Genomic DNA, 24,888 nt, shown 5'->3' on the forward strand with positions numbered 1-24,888 from the left:
ATTTAGCATGGGGTACTGGACACCTTGGTTTATTGCGCACTGGTTATATGCTACGTCCTTCTTAAATTATCCCTGTTGATGAGCAGCTCTTAGTGACCGAAATGGTTTTTTTCGGTCTTTTGCAAAACTTAATTTCATAATAAACAGAGAACTCAGAGGCATTCAAATGTCCCTGAATACATAGGGAAAGAGGGGCAAGATATTTGGGTATAACTACATAACTATATATAGTTATGCTTTGTGGAAGCAATTTCTGGTGAGGGAGTTACAAGAAAAATAAATCTGAATGTTACTATCTCAATAGTTTCTGGGTTGTACCAGCTGGTTGGCGTGTTGATAATGATTAATATATCCCTGAACAGCATGAGTTGTAGCATCTGGGGTTGTTGGGGTTTTTTATGAATATGAACGCTAGGATGTGAGTAACCATGACTTGTCTGTCAGAGGACACTGATGTCTTGAGCACCCCTGAGAAACCACAGAGAATTTAGATTTCTCCTAGAAGGAGTCTCTGTGGGGACCGAGGTCTTGGGACCTTGTGACATTTGGATAATTAAGTATGTAGTCATTTAGTCAATTAAGACCAATTTTCTTGACCTCTTAAGAATTGCCTCACCTGGCAACAGTTTAAAACGTGAAAAAAATCCTATAGCTAAGCTGTGGTGGCTAGATTTTTCAGTGTTGTCTGTCTTATTTATAAATGATAGTGGCTTCATTTACTGCCATGATGAGCTGGCACAAATGCTTTCGCTGGTTTTATTCTGTGAACTAAAATGTAATCTTAGGATTTGCTGTGAAGTGTGTGCCTGTGGCTTGCACACTTTTCTCGTGGAACCCCTCTGGGGAAGGAGCTATATGCCCAGCAGGAAATCTTGTCTTCATTTGAGGAACTCCCCTGAGACAGCTCTTAGATGAGAACAGGGCATTGCTGGGCTAAGGCTTTTGACAGATGTGATTACCAAAAGGGATGTAGGATGAAGTTATACCATTAGTGTCATCAGTTTCTTAACTTGCTGTATTTGAAATGCTCATTAAAATTTTCAGAATTTATAAAAATTCCTAACTACCTGAGCTGTGAGGGTACGTTTGACATCAATCTACAAGGACTTCAGGATAGAGACAGCATTACAGAACCAATGAACTGTGACTATATCCTGCTCTCACTGAAGGAGAAGTGCTGGAGAAAAGCTTGCTCTGCTCTTTCTGCATGTTTTCTGTATTCAGGTATTTGTTGCATGGTATGTTAATTGAAGATCTTAGGTGCAAGTAATTGCAGTGCTTGCATGAAAAATACTGTTTGTAAACTTTATTTTTGCAAACCTTTATCTGTTCTGTTGTGCTTTCATCCTGCCCTCCAGCAACAAATGGGCCACTAACTGTGGGAAGGCCTCTCTCGGACTGATGTGTCATCATGCAGCAGAGGCTCACTTTTAGCTTTGTTTCCTCTTATGGATTTATAATATGTAAGCTGTGAAAAGGAAAAGACCATTCTGCTTCAAAGGGCAGGGCCATTGGGCCAGCCAAGCCCTCTTCTGAGAGAAGATCACCTTAGGAGGAGAGTAGCAGGGAAGCTGGCAAAGGTGAAAGGCTGCTTGGGTCATGCGGCCATGGGAAACGCTGCGTGTGCAGGCAGGGAGGTTTGGCCTGGGGCTGGACACCTCTGGGGTTAATGAAATTCTCTGAGAAAAGTCACAGTACCATCCAGTCAAGCTCTGCGGCTCTGGCTTTAGACACGAGTCAGAGATGCAAGAGGAGATCCTGGAGAAAACAGGACATCTGAGCAGCAATGAGCTGATGAGGATTTTAAGTGCCATAGTAGTAGGGCCATCAACCTGCTATGACCTTATCTGAGATGGAGGTGAGGGAAAGAATTGGTTAAACACAGCTGAGGGGAGCGAGTTATTATAGGAAAGGAAGGGCTAAAGGCTGTTCTGCACCAGTTACAATTATTCCTAGCTCCAAATACCTTGACTAGGGAGGACTTTCTATTGACACAAGATGGATGGTCAAATCCAACATCACTGTTGAGGTGATTTATTACTTGCCACCAGATGTGCTGGTGGGAGATAGCCCCTTGAGGGCAAAAACTGGCTACAAGCTTCCTCTGATACTAACAATAACTTCCACTAGCTTTGACCAAGAAAAAATATATTCTGATAAGTAAGCCATTCTGTTTACCTCCATTCTGCAAAATGATGCAATTGTTAGTGAAAATACATACTATCACAAAACAAACTAAACCTGAGTAGGACTCTAACAGCTTTTTTTTAAACACAATGTAAAATTTCCTGTTGTCTGTCCTTAAATGCAGAGAATCAAAGTCCTGCACCAAGTGCTACCAGAGGGGAAACAAATACTTAGGGAAGTGTGTGCTCTACAGCCTAGATAAACTCATATTTTCCACTGTTTTGCCTTAAGTGCTCCTCACTAATGACTTACCTTGAGGCTTTTTTCCTCTCTAGAGTAAGACTCCTAAAGCAAAAATGTGACTACTAAAAGATAAAACAAAGCTTTCCAACTTGGGAACTTCTGAGGCTTCTGCAGTACTGTTTATACTTGCGAACCATTTTTAAAATGCAAGGCAGAAAGGCGAAATACAAACCAGAGAAATATTCCCTATTTAATTCAAGGGGTTTTAGAGGGACCAACACACAGCCTAGTGTTATGGAAGTTACTGATTTCAAATATACTGCCCTCTGTTAATGCAAAATACAAACTTCTCTTGAAAATATGGAAAGATGCTTCTTTCAGCAGTATACACTTAGTGTGATGCTCAAAGAAAGAAATTTGGGTTTGCTTATTCATGTTAGCTATATCTTGCATAATAGTATAGCTAACTGGGATGAATGGAGAACACAGAATTTAATTTTTTAGCATAGGTAACATCAAATTAAAAACCATTCTGTGAAGGTTTGTTCCCCTGCAAATACTGGTTTTATATGACAATGACAGAGAAAGAAGACGACTTGAGTTGTTTGACCTTTATGGATGGTGTTGGGTTTGGTTTGCCACATGGCAGACAATGAGCTCTGAACTTGTGTAGCTCTTTGCGTAGCATGTATCCATATTTCAGAGAACATGCAGTGCTCCTGTTCATACATGTACATACATGGACTGCATAAGTGAATGTCTACTTCTTGGATTTGAGAGGTTCTAGCAAGAAGTTGTCAGAGCTCCAAAACTTCTTCATTAAGAACTAACGAGGCAGTCTTGTGTATGTGTGCATGTGTCTGGGATAGATAGATATGGGGGTTAAATTCTTCTAAGATAGAAAATATAGGGGGTAAAAACTACCAAAGCCTCAACAAATGTATAAAATCTTCATATTACAACATGAAAGAACATGAAAGAAATACTACATTTTAATCACAGACAAAAACTATAGGCTAGTTTTCTCTTGAATATAGTTATTAAGTAATATCAAACATAAAGAGTGAGCTCATACTTGGTTGTTCATGTGTTAGAAAGAATTGGAAGAATAACTACCAGTGCTTCTGACTTGGTCTAAAGATAGCTAAAATCTTTTAAGGATGAAGTCCTGAGTTTGTGTATGACTCTGCCTGACCAGACACTTGCATCCCTGTGGAGGTCTGCTCTAGATCCTTAACAGGACACTCAGCCTTGTTAATGTCACTTACAGGACTGTGGGGAGAATTTTATTTGGCTGTTCTGAAGAGTATCTGGAATTGAATTTGACTGGAAAGAGAATCATGCTTTTTTTTTTGTTTTTTTACACTTTATTTGCAGCTTGAGTTGCAAGGCTTTGCTGCTATGAATCATTATGCTTTGATCCTCAAATATGATTTTTTTTTTTTTTTTTTTACAAGTTTGTAGGTGCCTACTGCTGCAGTCATGAACTAGTGAAAAATGCTATCAAGTTTTTTAGTATCACACCTGCTCATTTAGAATCTGGGTACTTTTAAGAGGTACTGCTTGCTTATCTCTACCTTCAGATTTATACATATTTAATTGTCATTTAATGGTTCTTTAATGACAACATATTTATTCCAATTATATCAACATCTAGTTAAGGTAACTAACAAAGTGCAACAAAACAAATGGGGAATGAGGTTTCCCCAAACATCAGTTGGACCCATGTAAAAACTTCAGGGCCTGTGATATAGAAAAAGGATACAAAGAAGAAGCTGCTGGTACACAATGATGGAAGAAAAAGTAGCTAATGCTTTTGAAAATGCTTGCTAAACTCTATAGAAAAATATCTAAACATGGGTGTGGGGAGGAAGCGTATGTGCCAGGTAGCATGCAGCAGAGCAAGCGTAAGAAATGGAGGACTCTATTGCCTGCTGCATGTAGAATTGCAGTTCTTACTGTCTGTGCTACAGCTCTGTTGTTTCCCACTGCTTCAGTTTGTTCTTTAAATCAAACTCCAACCTGTCCATATACTACTCCGAATGCAATCGTTAGGGTGATAAATTCATAGCACTGGAAGTGATCACCTATAAAATACAACAGAAACTGAGTTATCAGCTCCTTATGAATGTAACAGAAAGGACTTACAACGAATAGCATTCACTCTAGCACTCCATAAAATGTTGTGCATTAGCATTAAAAGAGGATCACAAGATGTTTGATGCATCACATGTGATGAAAATGTCTTGAAGTTATTAATGATGCACTTCTGCATCTATTTTAAAAAGTGGTTCTCTGTGTTCTTGGTGCTCAGCGCTTGAGATCTAAATGCATTACTCTGCATATCTTTGTTCTGCTGAATTTTGTACTTTTATTTCCTACAGGGTTTGCATGACCCGCTCACCTTGGGACTGGGGTCTTTAGAAACGCTTCTTGTCCTCCTGAGCTCTGACAGTACGTGTGTCCGTTTGCCTCCTCCCTGACTGCTAGTGCTTTCCAGGCCTCTTATTTGTGCTGTTAAGGGAAGAAAAGTTGCAGGAGATCACAGAATCGTCTAGACTGGAAAAGACCTTGAAGATCATCCAGTCCAACCATTAACACTGACAGTTCCCAACTACACCAGATCCCTCAGCGCTATGTCGACCCGACTCTTAAACCCCTCCAGGGATGGGGACTCCACCACCTCCCTGGGCAGCCCATTCCAACCCCTAACAACCCCTTCTGTAAAGAAATGCTTCCTAATATCCAGTCTAAACCTTCCCTGGTACAACTTGAGGCCACTACCTCTTGTCTTATTGCTTGTTACTCGGTTAAAGAGGCTCATCCCCAGCTCTCTGCACCCTCCTTTCAGGCAGCTGTAGAGGGGATGAGGTCTCCCCTCAGCCTCCTCTTCTCCAGACTGAACCCCCCCAGTTCCCCCAGCCGCTCCCCAGCAGACCTGTGCTCCAGACCCTGCCCCAGCTCCGTTGCCCTTCTCTGGCCACGCTCGAGTCATTCAATGGCCTTTTTGGGGTGAGGGGCCCAAAACTGAACACAGGAATCGAGGGGCGGCCTCACCAGTGCCGAGCCCAGGGCTCAGATCCCTTCCCTGTCCCTGCTGGCCACGCCAGTGCTGACACAAGCCAGGATGCCATTGGCCTTCTTGGCCCCCTGGGCACACTGCTGGCTCCTGTTCAGCTGGCTGTCAATCACCCCCCAGGTCCCTCTCTGACTGGCAGCTCTCCAGCCACTCCTCCCCAGGCCTGTAGCCCTGCTGGGGGTTGTTGTGGCCCAAGGGCAGCCCCCGGCATTTGCCCTCAGTGAAACTCCCCCAGTTGGGCTCAGCCCATGGCTCCAGCCTGGCCAGGTCTCTCTGCAGAGCTTCCCCATCCAGACATAAGAAGTGACTTTCTGTTACAAGAAGTGACCATTAAGCCCTATCCTTGGCTTGGTATCTTTTAACTGGTTTTCAAGTCATGAAGAAGATACTTCTCCCAATTACAGACTAGGTTAGTAAAGCCATGCCAAATTATTTTTATCTATGTGCTTTTCTGACAGTATTTTAGCCCTATCCAAGCTTTATGAGCTCAAATTCTCCCTTATACAAGTCCTACACCTTTCTCAGCTGACTATGTTTACACTTCATCTCAGTAAACTTTTTATTGCAGACTCAAACATCCTATCAGGATTGGAAATAGTTCATCGGTCTGTAGCTCAGTATTTTGTCTATACTCTTCTTTTTATAGATGACAGCTGTGTTGGCAATCCGTCAGTCCTCTGATACAGAGGCAATCTGTAATGATAGGTGAAGGCTCCTTGCTCAGCAGTTCTGCAACCTCACATCTGATTTCCTTCAGAGCTCTTTGATAAATGCCATTTGGTCCTGAGATCTTACCAGCATCCAGCTTAGCTATTTAAAGCAATTACAAAGAAGATGCTAGGCCATGTTGATCTATATCTGTTGGCCTAGCTCTTGCAGAGAATTTAGCTTCTCTGTCATAGTCTTTATCACTAGGTGCCCCTTCTTAAACCTTTGTCATCAGCTCTCTCACTAGCCTCCTACCTGGTCACCTGCTTTTGATGTACTTTAAGAATTCTGTGCTACCATGCCACCACCTTGAGCATCATCTTCAGATTATATTTTTAGACCTATTACGTGTACTGTTGACCTGTGATGTGCTGTGAGTTCTCCTGTTTCTCTTGCCAGCATTCAAACCACAGAACTCTTTCTGAGTAACTTTCCTATTGACCATGTAAGTATTTATTATTTCTTTTCGAGTTGCTGCACATGTTTTACCTGGGCTTCTAATACAGTATTTAATAGCCCCTAGGCTGGTTGTAGGCATCTTGCAATTTGGACTGTTCTTTTTTTATTTTTTTGTTTTGTGGGTTAGTTTTGTTTTATTAACTGCCTTTATTTCTACATTGCTCCAACTTACTAGTTCAGATTTCACTTTAAGTGTTCTCTTGCACCAGTATTAACCCTACTGTATTGTGGTTGCTGTTATAGAGTAGCTCTCCCATGAACACCTCTTATGCTAGTACCCATGCACTACTCAAGCTGCTACTTTTGATTTGATTATTATTTGAGGTCTACCAGTTGTTCCGGGAGGCAGTCATGTATCACTGCAATACTTTACACCTCATCACAACCTGAAATACTTAATCTCATTAGCATGTGGTCTCATGATCTCTCATGATTATGATCTGCCCAAAACACAGTTTCTGTAAGTCTCTTCCTGTTTGCTACCGTCATCTTGATCCGGGGCCACTACCACAATTCTAGTTCTTTCTTAGAGTAAGATTTTTTTTCTTGATTAGCTCAGTACAGACTTTCAACCATGGAGATCTACTGCAATGCTTCTTTTCTTCCTGTGTGATGTCCATGCTGTTGTACTCTTTCACATGTAATCTTTCATATGGTGCCACTCTGTCACCCGCATATCATGCTGTGTTGTTCTCAAGTCAGTAGCCTGGCAACAGTGTCCTGATTATTTTTTTTTCCCCACCAGGTCTCTGAACGCCTGTTGTAACAGGGCTGTTTGTTTGATACCACAGATTCTAAATCCTCCATCTATTTCTCAAGCTTCTAGAACTGACACAAAGCTCTTGCAAATTCTGCCCTAGCTTTACCACACTGGCGTGTATCAGTCAGCTGGCATCATGATCAGTCTGATTTGCCTTCCCTACACAATGTGATCTGCCTTTCTGGCTAACAGCTGATGCACCTCTGAAAAGGCTGCATCCCCCTTCATAATCCATATCAGTCTGTGAAATGAGTGTTTTGACCTGATCAGTTTTCTGCCAACTTCTATTTTAAATGCTGCTCTACAACCTTGCAGCATTTCCACACCAGAGGTCTTACTTTGTTTTTGTGTAAGATACAACCTGTTCTTTCTCTTTTTTCCTGTTCTAAAACATTTCCCAGTCTTAACATACCAATATTTTCTGGAGAAGGAACAGCTAGAGCATTAGATGAAGTAAGTTTTGTGAAGTCCTATATCATGAATAGAGAAATTCCAATTTGATTTCATTCCTGGAATGCCAGGGACGGTGAACTGGTACATGGAAAACTGCCAGCAGAGAGAAAAAGAAGAAGCAGGACTGAAGTAGATTTATAAGTGATTCTTGTTTCCTGAGCTACAGAGAATACACTAAGTAGACATATGCAAAGGTTTATGAGCAATTCACATAATATGTGTGAAGCTACAAAAATGGCATTACAAATCCCTACATAAGCGTTTCACAAAGCTGGGTGAACAAAAAACTGGCAACTGCTGTAACTCCTGTTCCAATAGACTCATCTGTATTGCTTTATTAGCATCGTTCAGGATAATACATTCCTTCTGCTGCTACCTAAGGAAAAAAACCACGTTTTACAAAATGTTGTTGCCCCCCATCCTCCCATTTTGTCACCACAGAGTCAGCTTAAAAGGATCTGCATTCTGACTGATCTAAGCCTTCTTGCCTTCAGAATTCCACAAACCATTTTGAATTGTGTTCTTTGGTATGAAAGAGAGATGAACTAGCAATGCATGTACTCCAAAAACGACTGAGCCAGGAAAAAAAAGAAATCCAGGATGAAAATATGTAAATATAATTTTATATTAATGACTCAACATGACTGAAGTGATCAGAGACTGTATATACATATACTGTTTTAAAGCAAAGTGGTGGTGAGGTGCATGTAGTCGTTAAAGGTTTCCACCATGGTTTTCCCCTAACAGTGGTTGAAGAACCAACGATACTTTGTTAAATTTTAAAACACATTTCAAAACCTTATAACAAACTTAACATGAAAATTCTTGGCAATAGCCTTTGGATTCATGTACTTAAAGGTAATGAGGAAGCCTTAAACAGAAGCCCATTATAATGAAATTTATTTAAATTCTTGAGCACACTATATTCATAACTTTTTAGCACTTCCCAATGAGGTGTTTACTGTATATTTCTATAAATTACGCATTCATTGCATAAAACTGCATTCATTTATCTATCAGCATACTATATAAATTATCACAAAAACAGATGAACCAACAAAAGATTCTTGAATACATGTAACATTGGTGGGCAGATAATATCAGTAATAGCTTATCTTCATGGTAAGCAGCTCTAAATGAATCCCTCTTGAATTCATTTGATTAAGAAGCTGAAAAGAAAGAAAACATGATAAGATACTGCAAAATGCATATAAAACATAGCATCACAATTATTTGAATAAACAAAGAGTTCAAAACATTCTTTTGAAGTCATCTGACATTTATGTAATAATCTCTTAAGTTTTTATATCCCATTTAGTAATTACTAAACAAGCATGAAAGTCATCAAATAAAACTTGAGTGACTGAAACTTAAATTTGCCTATTTCAAAAAATTAAAAAGTAAAATGCAATTCAAACATCTGTTCTCTTTAATCAAGTTCTGCATCTGCTCTTACTACTTAAAGTGAGAACCACCTCTCCCAGGATGTTTCAGATTTATTTAGAACATTCTTCTTTTACTGTTTGAAGTGGCCCCAGAGTGGGGAGGGTATAGAGGACTTGGCAAGGCTCTGTAGGGTTTCATTCTTAAATTCTTAATATTTTAGTGAATGAAGACTTTTCAGATGACATTGTTGTTTCTTTACCCCTGGAACGAAACTCTGTGTTTTTAAAAAGCAGGTCTATATCGTGTGCCATACCTTTCTAAGTACTTTAGCAAAGAACAGAGATGTCATAAATCGGGAAATGGGAACACAAAGAGAAAGACTTGTGCATGGCTACATACTGAGTTAACTGTACAAACACAAAGGCAACGAACTACCAAATGGAGAGGTTTCTTCACTGCCTCTAGCTTTGAATGGAAGATCTTTCATCTCCTCATCGATATGCAGCATGCTCTGGCATACACATTGTAGTAATTTCATCAGTTTTCCATTCATGGCGTAATTAATTAATCTTTACAAACCATAAATATAAGTGCCATAAGCTTAAAAGACTGTATCAGTATAAAGATGTTCCCTGCTGCAAAAGGGTGACAAGCTCATTAGGCAAGACATACAAACCAAGGCAAAACAGATGGCGATTGGCTGGGTGCTGCAGGGTGAAGTGATTATTGAAAGGGAACAGCTAGCAAGAGCAACTGCGTGAAGAGGTGAACTGCAGGGTGCTGAGTGGAGAAGAAAGAGAATGCTGAGCACATGAGACTAAAAGATAAGCCAGGTCTAGGATAGATATGTAAGGCTATGTATAGGAAAGGAACTGAGAGGAGAAGAGGAATACTGGTAGTGAAAAAGTTTGGGGGAAAGAGTGGAAAGGGCTGAAGATTACACTTGTCAGGCAGGTAGCACTGGTAGGTTCAGGAGGGGTAAAAGACTGAATCGTATAACTGTCAGGAAATACAAATACGGCAGTGTCATTTTTGATAAATATGATACTACCGTAGCTCTTGTTCCTTACTTTCTGTCTACAAGCGAACCGCACTTTTAGCAAAGAGACATGATCTAGAATATGGCTAATATAAACACTGCAAGTTATATGGAAGCCATAAAACAAGCTTAAGAGGCTAAATACACCAAAAAGGGAAAAAGCCTGAGTTGGAAAACCACAAAAATCCAAAACACCATAAAAAATCATCAACTAAAGAGGAGCCAAAGAGAAGGGGCAGCATTTATGAAAAATCTAGAATAGCAAATTGGACATCTGTTGATGACCAATCAACCATCTGACATTTTCTTTACAAAAAGAAAAAAAAAAAAAAAAGTTCCCTTATGCAAAGCAGAATAGGAGAAAGGCTGGCCAAACCGTGCCCTTCCAGACATTAACTAGCTGGAAATGGGTAGTATAGGTAGGTAAACTGTAAGACTTACAGGAAAGCCATAAAAGCAAAAAGAGGAATTCTTAATGGTTGGTAATCACAGAAGGAAGGTTCTACTCCTAGAAGAGCATGCAGGATGCTACTCTATGAGTAGGCATCCGTGCCACAGGATGAAGCACGTGCTGCTTAAGAGATCTGCTATGGGGCCTGTCACCTAGAATTCAGATATCCCATTCTTTAAAGCACTGGAAACCAGCAATGAGTGTGGACACTTTACACAGAGAGGAATGTGGAGGCCGCTGGATATTAATGAATCCAGCGAGCTGCTGGATGGTTTTGATGAACGGAAGAGACTGAGCTGTTTTGCCTTCCATTTCAGTGGGCGGTTTTGTTGCTGAAGAACACAGTCTCCAGCCACATTAAGAGAAGTAGCATAGAAAATGCTAAATTGAAGATATTTTGTTCTGACAACTGTGCATTACTGTTTTCTTGTCTTAAAATAATCCTGATTTCTGCTGTTTTGAATAAAGTAGCCTATTTTGCTGAGCACTACAGACCTGAATGTGAATCTTGGTAAATCAGATTTACCAGTTCATAAACTTTTCGTGAATCAATTTAATTATGCATGAAATCAACATGAAACACCTGAACAATTGTTAGTAGTGCTCACATTTATTAATAAATTTAATTTTGTATGTCTGCAAATACTATTTATTGTACATACTAATATTTTACCAGTGTATTTCCAAGAAATAACTATTCCATTTTATTCACTTGCATTTAATTTCAATTGCTCGATATTATACAGGATTTCTTTACTGAAACCAATTTAATTACAGTGAGGGTAGACGTTTGTTATGTGGTATATATAGTGAACAAGAGGAATTTTCAGGCTCTGGGGTATCTTGCCATTTGTTCTTGTTGCATGGACTGCTTTTCTCTAAGCAATGAATGAATACTTCATGTCTGATTTAACATTTATGTTCTTTTGATGAAAATAAGGCATCTTTTATTTATCGTGCTTTCTTGCAGCTTAGTTATTTTTTTCTGCTAGTCAATACAGAATATGTACTTTCCGTTCCACCAATACATAGTTTGGAAGGACGATTATTTTTTATGGTGCAACTATAAACTCTTTACGTTACTCTTTTCAATAATGGATAGATACACTGGCTATAAAGGATAATCTGAATATGAAACACTTAACTGCAGCTACCAAAAAATTCTTTAAAAAGCTACTTAATGCAAGCTCTTAATGAAAACTTCAATAAAAACTTTGAATTTTCAGGTGTTCATATCATTTAAATTCAGATTAAAACAACAGCAAATGATAAAACGTAGACTTGAAAGGACAATTGGAAGTGTCAACACTGATGGAAGTGTGCTAAAAGTTTCATCCAGAAAACAAAGCAAAAAAGACAACACAGGGCAGTTAATAAGTTTCAGCCAAAGGTAAAAAAAAAATTAAAAAAATCAAGAAAAGCTTTTTAACATCAGTAAACAGTGGGTAACACTTCTGTGTCCTCTTGAAGAAACCAGCATTACAAGTATTTACATTCCTAACATCCCCAGTAATACAATGCTGTGATAGTGTACTGATGTCTTCTGTTTTGTTCTTACCATTATCCCTCATTCTTTCTAATATTCTGTGTGCTCTCTGGACTGAAACTGCCTAAAGTGAGGTTTCCAGGGAGCCTTCCAAGCTCTTTCCTGACTAGAAAAGCTAACAGAGTTCATACTTTTGCATTATAGTTAAGAATAGTTTCTGTCCTTCCCATGTATATTAGTTGACAGATAAAATTTTGTGTTGATATAACAAAATTTTATTGCTCAATCACTGAGTACCTGATACTTAATATATCACTTATTCACTTTAAATATTGGGGTGAGAGGGCTTCCAAAGAGATTCTCTCAGATACATCAACACTCTTGTCTTATTATTATAAAAGGGAAAATGTTCAACGATATTAGATAAAATTATTGCATTACCTTTCAACAGTTAATGACAGCAATTAAAATGGAAGTTTTAGCAAAAGTAAAAATTTCATATAGCTCCCATAAAAAAGGTGGATTAGTACAGGCATGAAAAAGCCTGGCCATGGTAAAAACGGCTCTAGCAGAGAGATGTGTAACATGTTAGCTCATTCATCATGATTGTGCTCACTCAGAAAGTAACCTTCATGATGACCTCCATTTTGCATCGCCTCTCCCACTTCAATACTTTATTGTATAAGGGTATTTTACCAGCACACTAATTAAAACATTTTCTTCCCCCCACCCTAGCCTACAAAAAGAAAATTCTTTGGAAGGAAGACTCAAAAACTTAATTGGAAAATGTGTGAAGTGGATGAAATAAATGCAAACAAAATGTTACTGTCCTACATACATGCCATCTAAGGAGCACACGTACAGACCTGTACTCTTATCTAGCACTCCTCTGGACACTTTTCTGTTTGTCACAGAAATGAACAATGACAGTGGCATTACCACGGTCAACGAAATAACAGCATTCCCAGTACTTTTATTTATGCACGTTAGAAAAGGAAGTAAGTCTTTCTCCAGTTTTTGACTCCTGATTTATGTTTATTCACCTGTTTCATCTTCACTATGTGGACGTCACTGGAAAGAAAGAGGATGTACTGCATGCTGTGTTACTGTTTCACTTCATATGGACGCATGCTGCTTCAGAGAGGACTGAATTGCTTGTTCAGAGTCAGAGAACTGAAACAATATAGTTTGACTTTTTTTTTTTTTTTAAGTAGGACAGTGAAGTTGATGCTTGAGATTGTGCGTATAGCATTAAAACAATTTCCGTTTTCTTTAACTGTTGCTTTAGGCTTGCCAACAAAACCAGTCTTTCTTTTTTCTGCCAGATCATTAGTATGTGTTGTTGCTAGTATTGTTAAAGGCAAAGCTTTACTAGCCTGAGGACAATTTATCACATGAAGACTGAGAGTTTCAAGGTGAAATCTACAACCAGTGAAAGTACAAAGACAGGCACATTTCCTATCTTAAGATATATCTACACTGGGATCAATTGATGGGACACGGAACTCCTTGGAAGATCCTAAGGAATTCAGACAAAAAGATATATGACTGAAGTTAAAATGCAGGATATTAAACTAAAAGGGGAAAGAGAAAATAAGAGAGTTTATATACTTGGTCCTCCTTAGTGTTTTGCACATCCACTTCATTAAAATTCAGAACTAAGCACATCAAAGAGGTTTCTCTTCAGAAACATTATGGCACTGTCATGAAGATGACATGGTTGAGAACACTGAAGTGTCGAAGAATCAACAGTATTTTTAATGCTTAACAAATAAATATTAATAAATAAACACGGGAAGTTTATTTAAAATAATGCAACAGAAAATGGGGTCAGAGGTACCCGAGAGAAACCTGAAAGATTTAACACTGGAAAGGACCAGATAAGTAAATTACACATTTGGAAAACTAGCAAATGAAATTTGATAATAGAAAAGCAAAAGGATCAGTTCTAGTTACAATTTCCAGTAATTCTGCATCGAGTGAGGATTTAAGATTGAATGATTAATTTACTCCCATGAAAACATGAAGAATCTAGGACAGTCCAAGTAAGGCTGTAAGATCTTGCTTAATTCTGCGGGAGCAGTAACGGTATAAAAAAATCAAAGAAAACTGCATAACACTCAGCCAGCTACTACATGTTTGTCATGTACTTATGCACCCACAGGGTTCATTCTTTTATGAATTTACTTGATGGGTGTTACCGATTAGTAAGTTGTGATATTGAATCTACTTAGGTCCTTAAGTCAGAATTTGGTTTATGGATCTAATAATTCCTTCATAGTAAAACATGATGCAGCACTATCTCATTTTAACATTGTGAGGAATCATTCTAGTACTGTCCTGGATTTCTTCTATTTCTTTCTTCCCCATCTTTAACTTACTAACAGGTTCACTTCTTTTCCACAGGCATTGCATACTAAATTTCTTGAAATGAAACATTTAATAGAATCCAAAATTTCTCTCTTTGCCCCACTCTGTATTCTTGACGTCCTTTATTCTTAGCTTGGATACTGAGGAGTACAATATCTACACAGGGCTCCAACTTCTCCAAATAAAAGATGTGTGATATTCCACTAAATACAGGCTCAATTGTGGGGAAAAGAAAATTTGAAAATAAATCCATCCCACCCAAAATTAAAAGCAACCAGATTAGCAAGAGGGAAAACCCCTACGTTACTTAAATAAATATTCTTAAAGCTCACAGTACATGATACAACAAGATACGTAATGGACCTGAGCAATCAGGTCTGCAATAACATCTATGGTATTCACAGAATCACAGAAACATCAAGGTTGGAAAAGACCTTGAAGATCATCCAGTCCAACCATTGTGTTGGCATGCCAACTGACAGAGCATACTAATATTCACAATGTACTGTTCCACTTCAGATATCCTAGGTATCATACAGCAGTCAAAAAAACCTAGTGCAGTCACAAAAGCCATGCAAGTCTGGAAATTGGCTCAGTCATATGAGCATGTTGTTAATTGGTGATAAGAACCTTCCTAAGATGAAATAACTAAAATGAAACTAGTACAACTGTCAGGTTTTCTTCAGTAACTGTTAAACTGCATGGCAATCAACACAACAACAACTGCTCTTTCCTTTTAGTAAACTCGTTATGAGAAATGTAAGTGAGCTCAGAGTATGGGGTGACGTTTGGCAGTGCTTCATAAGTGATCTTATGAGCTGCAGATCAAGCTCATAATTCCTTCTTCTTTTAAGTTTAAGACTTAAGCACTTAATGGGAAGTAAGAATACCTCACGCTTAGGAAAACTGGATCCTGTCTTTCACCCCAAGTCAGTTGAGCTAGAAGGTAGTCTCCAGAGATGATGCTGAGAGGCCGTACACATTATCCCAGGTGGCAAACTACTAACTCCATGCTGATGAAATTTTGCAATACACTGTTGGGCCCTTTACAGATGTCTTTACCTAGCAGAAATGAGTAAAAAGCAGAAGCACACCTTCTGTGCATATTGTAAGGGGAAGAGTTTTCTTGTCTTGAGTATGATGTTATTAAATGCTAAAATAATCTGAGGTGATCTAAACATAACGTCAATTAATCTACGTAAAGAGGCCAGAGCCAGTAAACAAAAAATAGTTCTGAAGCCTTGCAGCAAAAACTAACAGAAAAATTTTACGTATTAGCTGAAATGTTAGATCTAAGTTGGCTTCCCAAGGCTGAATCCTTACTAGTGGAACATAACACTGAATATAAAGCTGGCTGCTGCACTGATCACAGGATCTAGTCATACAAACCAACACCAAGAAGTACCTCAGAAAAATCACAGAAGTATTTCTCATACGATTCTTTAAGTGACTGTAAAAACAATAGAACTATTAACATTAAGAGACAGATCTTTTGTTCTCTACTTACTAAAAAATATCACTTTCTGAATCTGTTGTGCTAACGTTTCTCTTACGTGTATATAAGCTGACATTTCATCATACCTCATCTTTCAGCAAAATCTACACTGCAACACACATGCCATCCACTTACTCTTCCATACATGGCAATAGTAATGCAGACTAATATTCTGTGAAGGATTAGTCTACTAGTTTATAGAATCCAATTTCACTGGAAGTAAGGAAAATATCTTTTTTTTTTTTAAGTGCACTTTGGCCACCTAGAGGGGGGAAAACTGCACTCATGCATACTATCTCTATTGTAAAGCCTAGCATAGCATGTTAAGATTATGTCAACTGTATACATATATATATATATATACACACACATAAGGATATGTACATATATAGGTATATAAAAATATATATGTCATATATATGTTTATATACATAGAAACACATCTCTGCAGGAAACAAAAAAAGATTGAAGCAATGAGAGGAACAGCATAGTTTCAAATAGGATCAAAAGTCAATGGAACAAAATTGCTAATCCTGGAGAACAGAGCAACAGGAAAAGGACTCTCCCTCATTAAAAATACTTCGCCAACCTACAAAACAAAGGTTTGGGAGAGAAAAATCAAGAAGTCTCTGTTTTGTTCCAGAAATTTAATGAGTAAGGAAATGTCATTGTGTTGCTTTCATCTCAGTAGCCTGGTCCATCACTACTACGGCACTGAAGATTTCCTTAATTGCACCTTTCCTTTGCCTCCAGCTAGACTATTTCATGTACATCTGAAAATGGTACCAGGATCACAAGAAAATGCTATGGGCCATGTAGGCTACTAAAACCCCATGTAACAGATCAGCAAGATGTGAATCATAAGTCACGACTACCTCTGTAGCTGACCTCCCAGCTGAAAGCATCCACCTACAAAATGCGAGAACTGTATTTTCGTTACTATTTTTCTACTTTTTCTGCTTGTCAGACAAATGATAACTGTTTAATTAACAGCTGTACATATAATTAAGAAAGACTATAACCCTATCTTTACTCTCTGGTGTGGCTAACAAGAGGAGGGTACTTTTAGTGATAATTCATAGCTTAGCACTGTACAATGGTTTGGTGGTTTTGTGCCTTGTCTTATGTACATATTATAAAGATACACAAATAAATATCTAATAAAGGTTTATAAACTCAAGCACATGTTTTCTTTTGCCTTTTTCATGGGGCACTGTGTATTCCATGTGCCTGTGCTCAAACCCATTTAACTGGTCTGCATTAACAGTCACGTTAACAACATTAGCTTTTCAGCCATTTTTGGTTTGCTTGAATTAATCACCATTCTTCCAGCTCCCACAGATTTCAGTGGTAAAAATCAAACATTGTTTACCTGAAAGATATTCTTAAACTTATACAAAGCTATTAAAATCTATAAAATGGTGATTCAATGAGAGATTACCTGTATGGGTAGCCATGGTATTTGGAGCGAAATATCGACAATAGGAAACTGAAGAAAAAGACCACCAGACCCAGGCCTACAAGGCATATTACTGGAAAGAAAATAACTTTATTAGCACATAAAAGATTTAAAACTGGAATCTCTACAAAGAATATTATGTATGTCAATCATTTATGGAGAATTTTGATACAGCTAAATACAAAAATGTTACTGCCTTTACTACTGATGCCCACTATCTTCTGACAGGGTTTCAAACATATACAGAAATAATATTTATGGTTATTAAGATAAAACAATTTGTCAGGCTGAATGTATTTTCAAGAAAAAAGAGCAGAAATTTGCAACTCGAATATATGTGAATGCTGATAATGGATTTAATAACCCTGTAAATTATACAAATCAAGCAATGTAATTTCAGGTATACGCTTGTTCTTTTTGGAAAACAAATTACATTTAGAATAACATCCTTTGTCTAATGGAATCGTGTTCTCTCTAGTCAACCAACTAAGGCTGAAGTAACAGCAAAGATAGTTTAGTAACTACGTTAGTAACTTAGTGGCTAAAACATTTAACTGTTGTAAGTTCCAAGGATGGTAGCCAAACCACTTTTTAATCTTAGCAATATAAATTTTATATTTATAAATAAATATATTTTATTATATTTAATAAAAAAAATAATTATTTTATAATAATTAATATAGTACTAATTTATATTATTTTAATTTAATATTAATAGATTAATATAATTAAATAGCAATATAAATCTTTAGGGTTTTGAAGATAAATAACAATGATGCAGACCTTCCAACAGCATCCAGATGCAAGCACTTTGAGCCTTTTCAGGCAAAAAATGAATTAGCAAAGTATAATAAATGCTTAAATTAACAAATAAAATTTGGAACACCAGTTGGCACCCTGTGTAATAATAGCATAAAATCTTTTTGATCATGATAGCTTGCTCAATTGCATCTAAATTAAAAAAAAAAGGCAACGTCTTACAAGCTGATGCATATAATTAAGATACACCTCATCTACATTTGATGATGTTTTGGTTCTAGTGAGCTACATGGACTTTAAAAGCTTCTCTCCTTATACTATTCCTACTTTAGCCAAATCTTTGCTATTTAATTGCAATATTCATGCTTCAAAAGTGTGTTGGCTTTGAGCGAAGGATGAGCAACCATGAAGCTGGGGAAACTGACAATGATGCATTTTTTCATTAAAACTGACCATGTGGAAACTGACATATGTCAATTGAAATATAAAATTTCTGCAGTTATTTTGAGAAAACTAGTCATGTACAAATCTTACAAACAAAATTCATTATGAAGAAATCACCACTCATAAAAACGATTTCAAAGCATGGATGAATAAATTGCAAAGCATGAGTAGTACAGGGCAGGTACACAGAAAGCATTCCAATAATGTCCACAAGCAGAAGAGACTGGATTTGTACTGCAGCCCACTGTTATTATGCCGTTTCCTTGCTCACGGAGCAAGATCTCAATTGTGATCTAAGACCGTATTCCAATTAAACTCATGTTACTGTCTCTTTTGACATCAGTATTAAAACTAGATACTGTAAAATATATTCATAATGGAGTTATACGTCTTCAGCTCCTCGAAGAAGACCCTCAAATCACTATAGATTAGAGATCTCCAGCCAACATTCAACCAACTGTTATGAAGAATTATAGAATGCTTTTATAGAAAACAGTTGACCAGTCCTATCTGCAACACTATCTATTACATAGAAGAAGCTAAAGAACTGATCCAGAAAGAAAGGGGAAGCAGCAGAGTCTGGTATCTTTCAAAGGTCTTCAATGCCTTATATGAGAAAAAGAGTAAGTGGCAGGGGATATGAAAAAACATATTTTAAAAGGTATGAAAGCTGATGGGCATATTTGTTTCAACCTATACTCAGTAAAAGTTTGTTCAACATAACAGTTAGGAAGTTTAAATCTGGATAAAATACTTTTATATGGTGTGTTTATGCAATCGCTAGAAAAATCTTGCAAATATTCTGAACTACAACAGCATAAAACTTGCACTTCGGTCTAAGAATCTTTAGACACTAGAGGATATGTTCTGCACTACATCTACTGTTGGGCTTTCGCCTTCCTCGGAAGGAGAGGATACTGGCAAAGTGTACCAAGGAAACGAATTTTCACGCTCCTTCGGATGTTGTCATCTTAAGCATCTTAAATGCCTAAATTCACTTTGAAAACAATGTTTTGAAACTCTTGTTCTTTATGTCACTTTCAACATAATTCAAGAGCCAAAAAGCCTTTACGCAGTACTACGTAGTGGAGATACTGTGTCAAGCTGTACCTTGGCTGAATATGCTTAAAACATTTTTTTACTCTTACAACTTCATGTGAATGCAGTTTTAACAACAGAATTTTTATACTCTCCTCCACTCCCCAAAAGAAAATTGGTTTAAGGTAGGAACCGTCTGAAAACTTAATCAGATATTTATTTCTAATTTTTCAATGTCTTCTAATCGTCTAAACATTGGCTTAGTTGTACTAAAAAACTTACTTCTCCTTTTTCCAACATCCCCTTTGGAGGTAGCAGCTTCATTCAGGAGTACCATCCCCATAGTGATAGCAGCATCTGTATCGCTCTTGTCAAGGAAAACAGCAGATGTGTGGATACTTCAGAAAGCCACAAAGGTACATCTATGAACTAAAGCTTTCAAGTTCATAAAACGAAAATATTTATTATATATAAAACTGCATATCGCAATCTGTACTGTACAAATACACTCACCTGTGGCAAAAACGTGCAGTAAGATTTTCCTTTGTGCATTCTAGATAAAAAAGGAAAGAAGGTTCGAAAAGATTTAAAGGAAAAGTTGTCAGGCAGGACACAAATTTTTGACAGTAATGCAAATAACTATTTCCCAATATCTTACAATATTCCGTATATTGTCCTAAAGGATTTTTAAAAACGAGAACTGCAAGAACCAGAAATCATTCAGTGTTATTGCACACAATTCGTTGGTTATTTGATGCAAACTGAAGCATCTGGACTGCTTTATCTTCCTCTGCTTTTAGATAAGACATTAGCTCCCTCTTTAGTGTCATATTGCTTCACAGTTTAGCAAAGAAATGTCTCAGAGGCAAAGTCCTCAGTCACTTTCAGTGGTTTATATCTCATTATAACTGTTACAAATGTGAACAAGTACATAATGATAAAACAGTTGAACTAATTTAGCAAGATCTTAAACTGTTCACATAATTGTTTATTTGAAACTGTATAAACAAAAAGGAATGGTTACTACTGCGCACAACATCTGTTCTGAAGAGCAGGCATGTCTGAATGCCACACTGAAGCGGGAGTGCATCATGGGAGCTGAATCTCACAATTTCAGGAACTATGAACTTCGTAAGAGCTAACTACCACTTGAATAAGGTTGGATTTTTAAGCATTACTTATCCCAGGGCTAGGTAGCAGGATGACCACAAACTTTAAGAATGCTGTTTCTATTTATGCACACAGAGAATTAATGGGAGATAATTCAAACATGCTACATCCATAAACAGTATCTGCATCCTGTTACATTATACTTGCGCTAATCCTATCAATGTTCATATTAACATTTGTCATATTAGAAATGTTCGAAGTTAAACAAAAATGCTCAAAGACATCTGAAATGTCAGTTATACAATTTCAATTAAGCTAATTTAGAAACGTCAATGCTAACATCATCACACTTCATCAGAGATTAGCAGCTTGGTTCAGGTCTGAGACTTCTAAGTTTCATATACACAGAATGAGAAAAGTCAAATGAAGAGTAACAGGTTTTTAGAAAACCAAACACTAATGGTGAAGGAGGCAGATGACAATAGGCAACATCAAGGAAACAGAAGTTTTAACAGCACCTCTTCAATATAGTCATCTACCTACAGTCCTAAATTAGACACTAATTAGAAACATAACAGCCCAAATTACTGTCTCACACCTGAACAAGGTATAAGGCATAGGGTCACTCTTATGAATAAACAGTTATATTGAAATTTTCCAGCAGCTTATTACTGGACTTGACAAAATAGTAAAAAAAAAATTTGCAAAATATTGTGAAAAAAGCCAACCTTAGAATCCATGAGACTATGCAAACTGGAAGGGAAACCAAAAATTACTTTGTAAAAATTTTTCCTGTTAACATTCAGATTCATGAGCACACAAAAAAAAAAAAAAAAAAAAGGAAACAGAATTGGAAACAATGTAATGAGAATCATTCAGTTCTCTGCTTTCAAAAGCTGCAAAAGCATAAAAACGAATTAATTGAAGAAGCTGCAACAAGAAGGGCTGAGAAAAAATATTCCTCATTTATTCCTACCCGATTAAGAAAAGCCCCTAATGTAGCATTATCTAATAATTTCAATTTACCAATCCCTCACTTGTATTTATAGTAGTGTTTTTGTTCTTAGTTTAACTGAGTCATGGGAAAAAACCAGCCCCAAGATGTGAGCATAACTCACCCGACCCTCTTAGGGAAGTGCTACTTTGCAAATGTTCTGGACTGCTTTGTAAATGGAATTTATTCACTTGATTATCTCATGCAATATTGCACATAATGTGGTCCTTGCCTATTTCCCTTACCTGGCTGCTTCTGAGAAACAAACCAACCAACCAACCAACCAACCACACAGTAAAAAGTCATTTGGCAGACAATTATTTCTGTAACTTAGTTCCTATTTTTCTTGCCAGACCATGAGTTTCATTCTTCTTACCATCAGGAATAACAGTCTCCCAAAAGTAACTGTTTGCTCTGCAACTGAGAGTTTTAGATCTGTTATCAGCTGAACTGTGCTGGGTTTTTTCCTCTCTTTTGAAGTCTCACATCATTACCCCTAAAGCTTCCCTTACATTGCCACTATTTTTGCCTCAGTTGCTGCTTTTTAACTTTAGCCATCAGTACTGAGCTTTCAGACTCACTGGTTGGCTCTTAGCCTCAATGATACCAGCTTCATAACTTCACACTCTAACACCAAACATGTCACTTGCCTCAGCTCTGCGATGTTGAAGTAAAAATTTAATCTTACTGAGTTGTGATTTCAGTGCAATAATTAGCTTTTTACCACGGAATATATAGGTAGTTATTTTTTGCTCCTGTTTCTAACATTGTATGTCATGTCTTGACATTATTTTGTTACTCTACAAAACAAAGCAACAGTCCTAGCTCTGAAAACAGTCTTTTGCAGCATCATATTTGTCTAGCAGCACAGAATGTAAAATTTTAGCACACGGTTACTTGGACAGTTTTCCATTTGCAAAAAAATGAAATGGCATCAAAAGATGTACTTATTTTCTAATTCCTCTTTATCTCCCTCACTATGCATTACAAAAATATTCTGAAAACATGAGGAGAATGTGGCACTCAGATAAAACATGGCTAGCAAATATTTTAAATTCAGATGCTCGTGTTTTCTGATAAACGTATCCCTCCGTAGCAATTCTTTTTCTGTGTAAATCCAGTTATATATCTTCTCAAATTTGGAATGATTTCACTTTTATATATTATATTAAACTGCTGCTGCTCCTTTTCTCAGCTGGTAAATGAATTTCATCGAAATTGACAACATATCTAGTTAGAGCTTTTAAAAAGGTTCTTAACGTTTTGATACAAGAAGAAGAGTTTTAAAGGAGGATGAAAAGGACAGTGGTCATCAAACTGCGTAAGATTATTCAGAAAATGATCAGCATTAATAGAGCATAGTAGATCAGAAGTATTAAAAGAAACCACAACACCAAACACAAACCCAAAACAAACCAAAAAAAGACTGAATTAGTAAACTCCAGAATGATAGATATCCTGCAAAATGAAAGTGATTACTAATAAATTCTGGAGCCTTTTTATTAGCATACTTTAATAGAAGATTAAATCACCATTAATTCCAGCCAGAATGCCCAAATGGAAGACTACCTGATGATTTTATAAGTTCATTAATGTGATATATAATTTATATCTTTCCTTCACAAATTTAGTTCTAATTAGTAGTGAGCGGGGAATAAAAGGAGACAAAATATGTCGACTAACACTTGGTTACTTTTGTGAAAAAAGTGCGGTGGTTTAATTCATATTCTGCTGGATTTCTGCCAAGAGCACAAAATCCAGCAGTAGCGTTACACGCATAAAGAAACTACTACTTTTTATTTGCAGATCACACAGTTGCTTAATAACACTTGAGCAAGAAAGACTAGAGAACAAAATATTCACCCATTCGAGTTGATGCTCAGTGTACTCAACAAAAATGGGTACAGATTATCACACAAACTGAAAACTTTTAGTTCACTTTATCACACATGAAACAAAAAAAAAAGCACATACATTTTTTGTGAAGGAATAATATGATCAACAAGAAAATCTATGGTGTTTTTTCTTCCCTTTTAAAGTGTTTTTTTTTTTTTGTTTTGTTTTGTTTTTTTTTTTTTTTGGCTGGGAGGTGATTACAGAATAAGAAATTCTGTGTTGGCCTTAGAAGGGGGGCATATTTCATTTACTGAGGGATATTTGTCTTAACTTTTCCCTACTAATACTGAAGCCTCTAAAAAACCTGTTAGGATTTCAGAAATACCAACTACATTACAGGTTCTTTACCTGAACCATTTCCATGTGGTTTTAACTTTCCATTTACATTTGAAATCTATAAGCATAACATGCATTCTAGTCATTCCATTTAGGAAATAATCTTCAGCCACATGCAGTTCTTGAAAACAATGTATCGGTCACTTTTCCCAGCTTGAGAATCTGATTTTTCTATCACAGGTAGACGATACTGATGAAGACAAAAAGCGTGGTTCTCCAATGGAACAGGTTTCATGGTTTCTTTCAAGACGTTGTTCAGGAAACAATGAGCAATGATTCTAATATTCCACTCATGCTATTCAATGTGCAATCAATTCTCAATTAGACCATAACCATCCCAGTGGATGACTCAACAGGCCTTGAGGGCTGAGGATGGAAGCATGTTTAAGATACTAATCACTGTATGTCTCATTTCAGTGAAGGAGGATGACTCCTAACTCAGAAGTTGAAAAAGTGGAGCACAGTCTGAAAATTATTTATTTGAATATGAATTTAATTTAAGCATGAATTGTGCACAATCAAGATGCAATTCAGGTTTTTTAAATGGCCTGAAATCTAGTGATGCTGATACTCACAATAACCCTGAACATTCTTTCAGCTTAAAACCTTCTGGCTTCAGTTATACCAAATGGCTTTTCAAGAATTTTAGGAATTATTTCATAAGTCTTGGCACTGGAGTTCCCCTCAACTCCTTGAAATATGCAGTTTACAACAATGAAGTAGCTGGAAGTCTGCATTTCAACCATTTAAATGCCAACCAAGAACAACACTTTTATTTTTAATGCTTTTTCATAAT

The 24,888-nt window shown here is 37.1% G+C and overlaps 1 protein-coding gene across 1 annotated transcript in view; it reads right to left on the reverse strand.

The window, feature by feature from the left end:
- Nucleotides 1-8,030: 8,030 nt before the first annotated feature.
- The window catches only part of TUSC3 (tumor suppressor candidate 3), a 142,795-nt gene continuing 125,937 nt past the window's right edge, over nucleotides 8,031-24,888 (reverse strand). The window contains exons 8-10 of the mRNA XM_074904116.1: nucleotides 20,039-20,113; nucleotides 17,498-17,588; nucleotides 8,031-8,998 (exon numbers count right to left, since the gene is read on the reverse strand). Of these exons, the coding sequence (XP_074760217.1) occupies nucleotides 8,983-8,998; nucleotides 17,498-17,588; nucleotides 20,039-20,113 (182 nt within the window). The 3' untranslated portion in view covers nucleotides 8,031-8,982. The remainder of the gene's footprint in view (nucleotides 8,999-17,497; nucleotides 17,589-20,038; nucleotides 20,114-24,888) is intronic.

Source organism: Athene noctua, chromosome 4 (assembly GCF_965140245.1).
Source record: "Athene noctua chromosome 4, bAthNoc1.hap1.1, whole genome shotgun sequence".
Taxonomy (NCBI): Eukaryota; Metazoa; Chordata; class Aves; order Strigiformes; family Strigidae; genus Athene; species Athene noctua.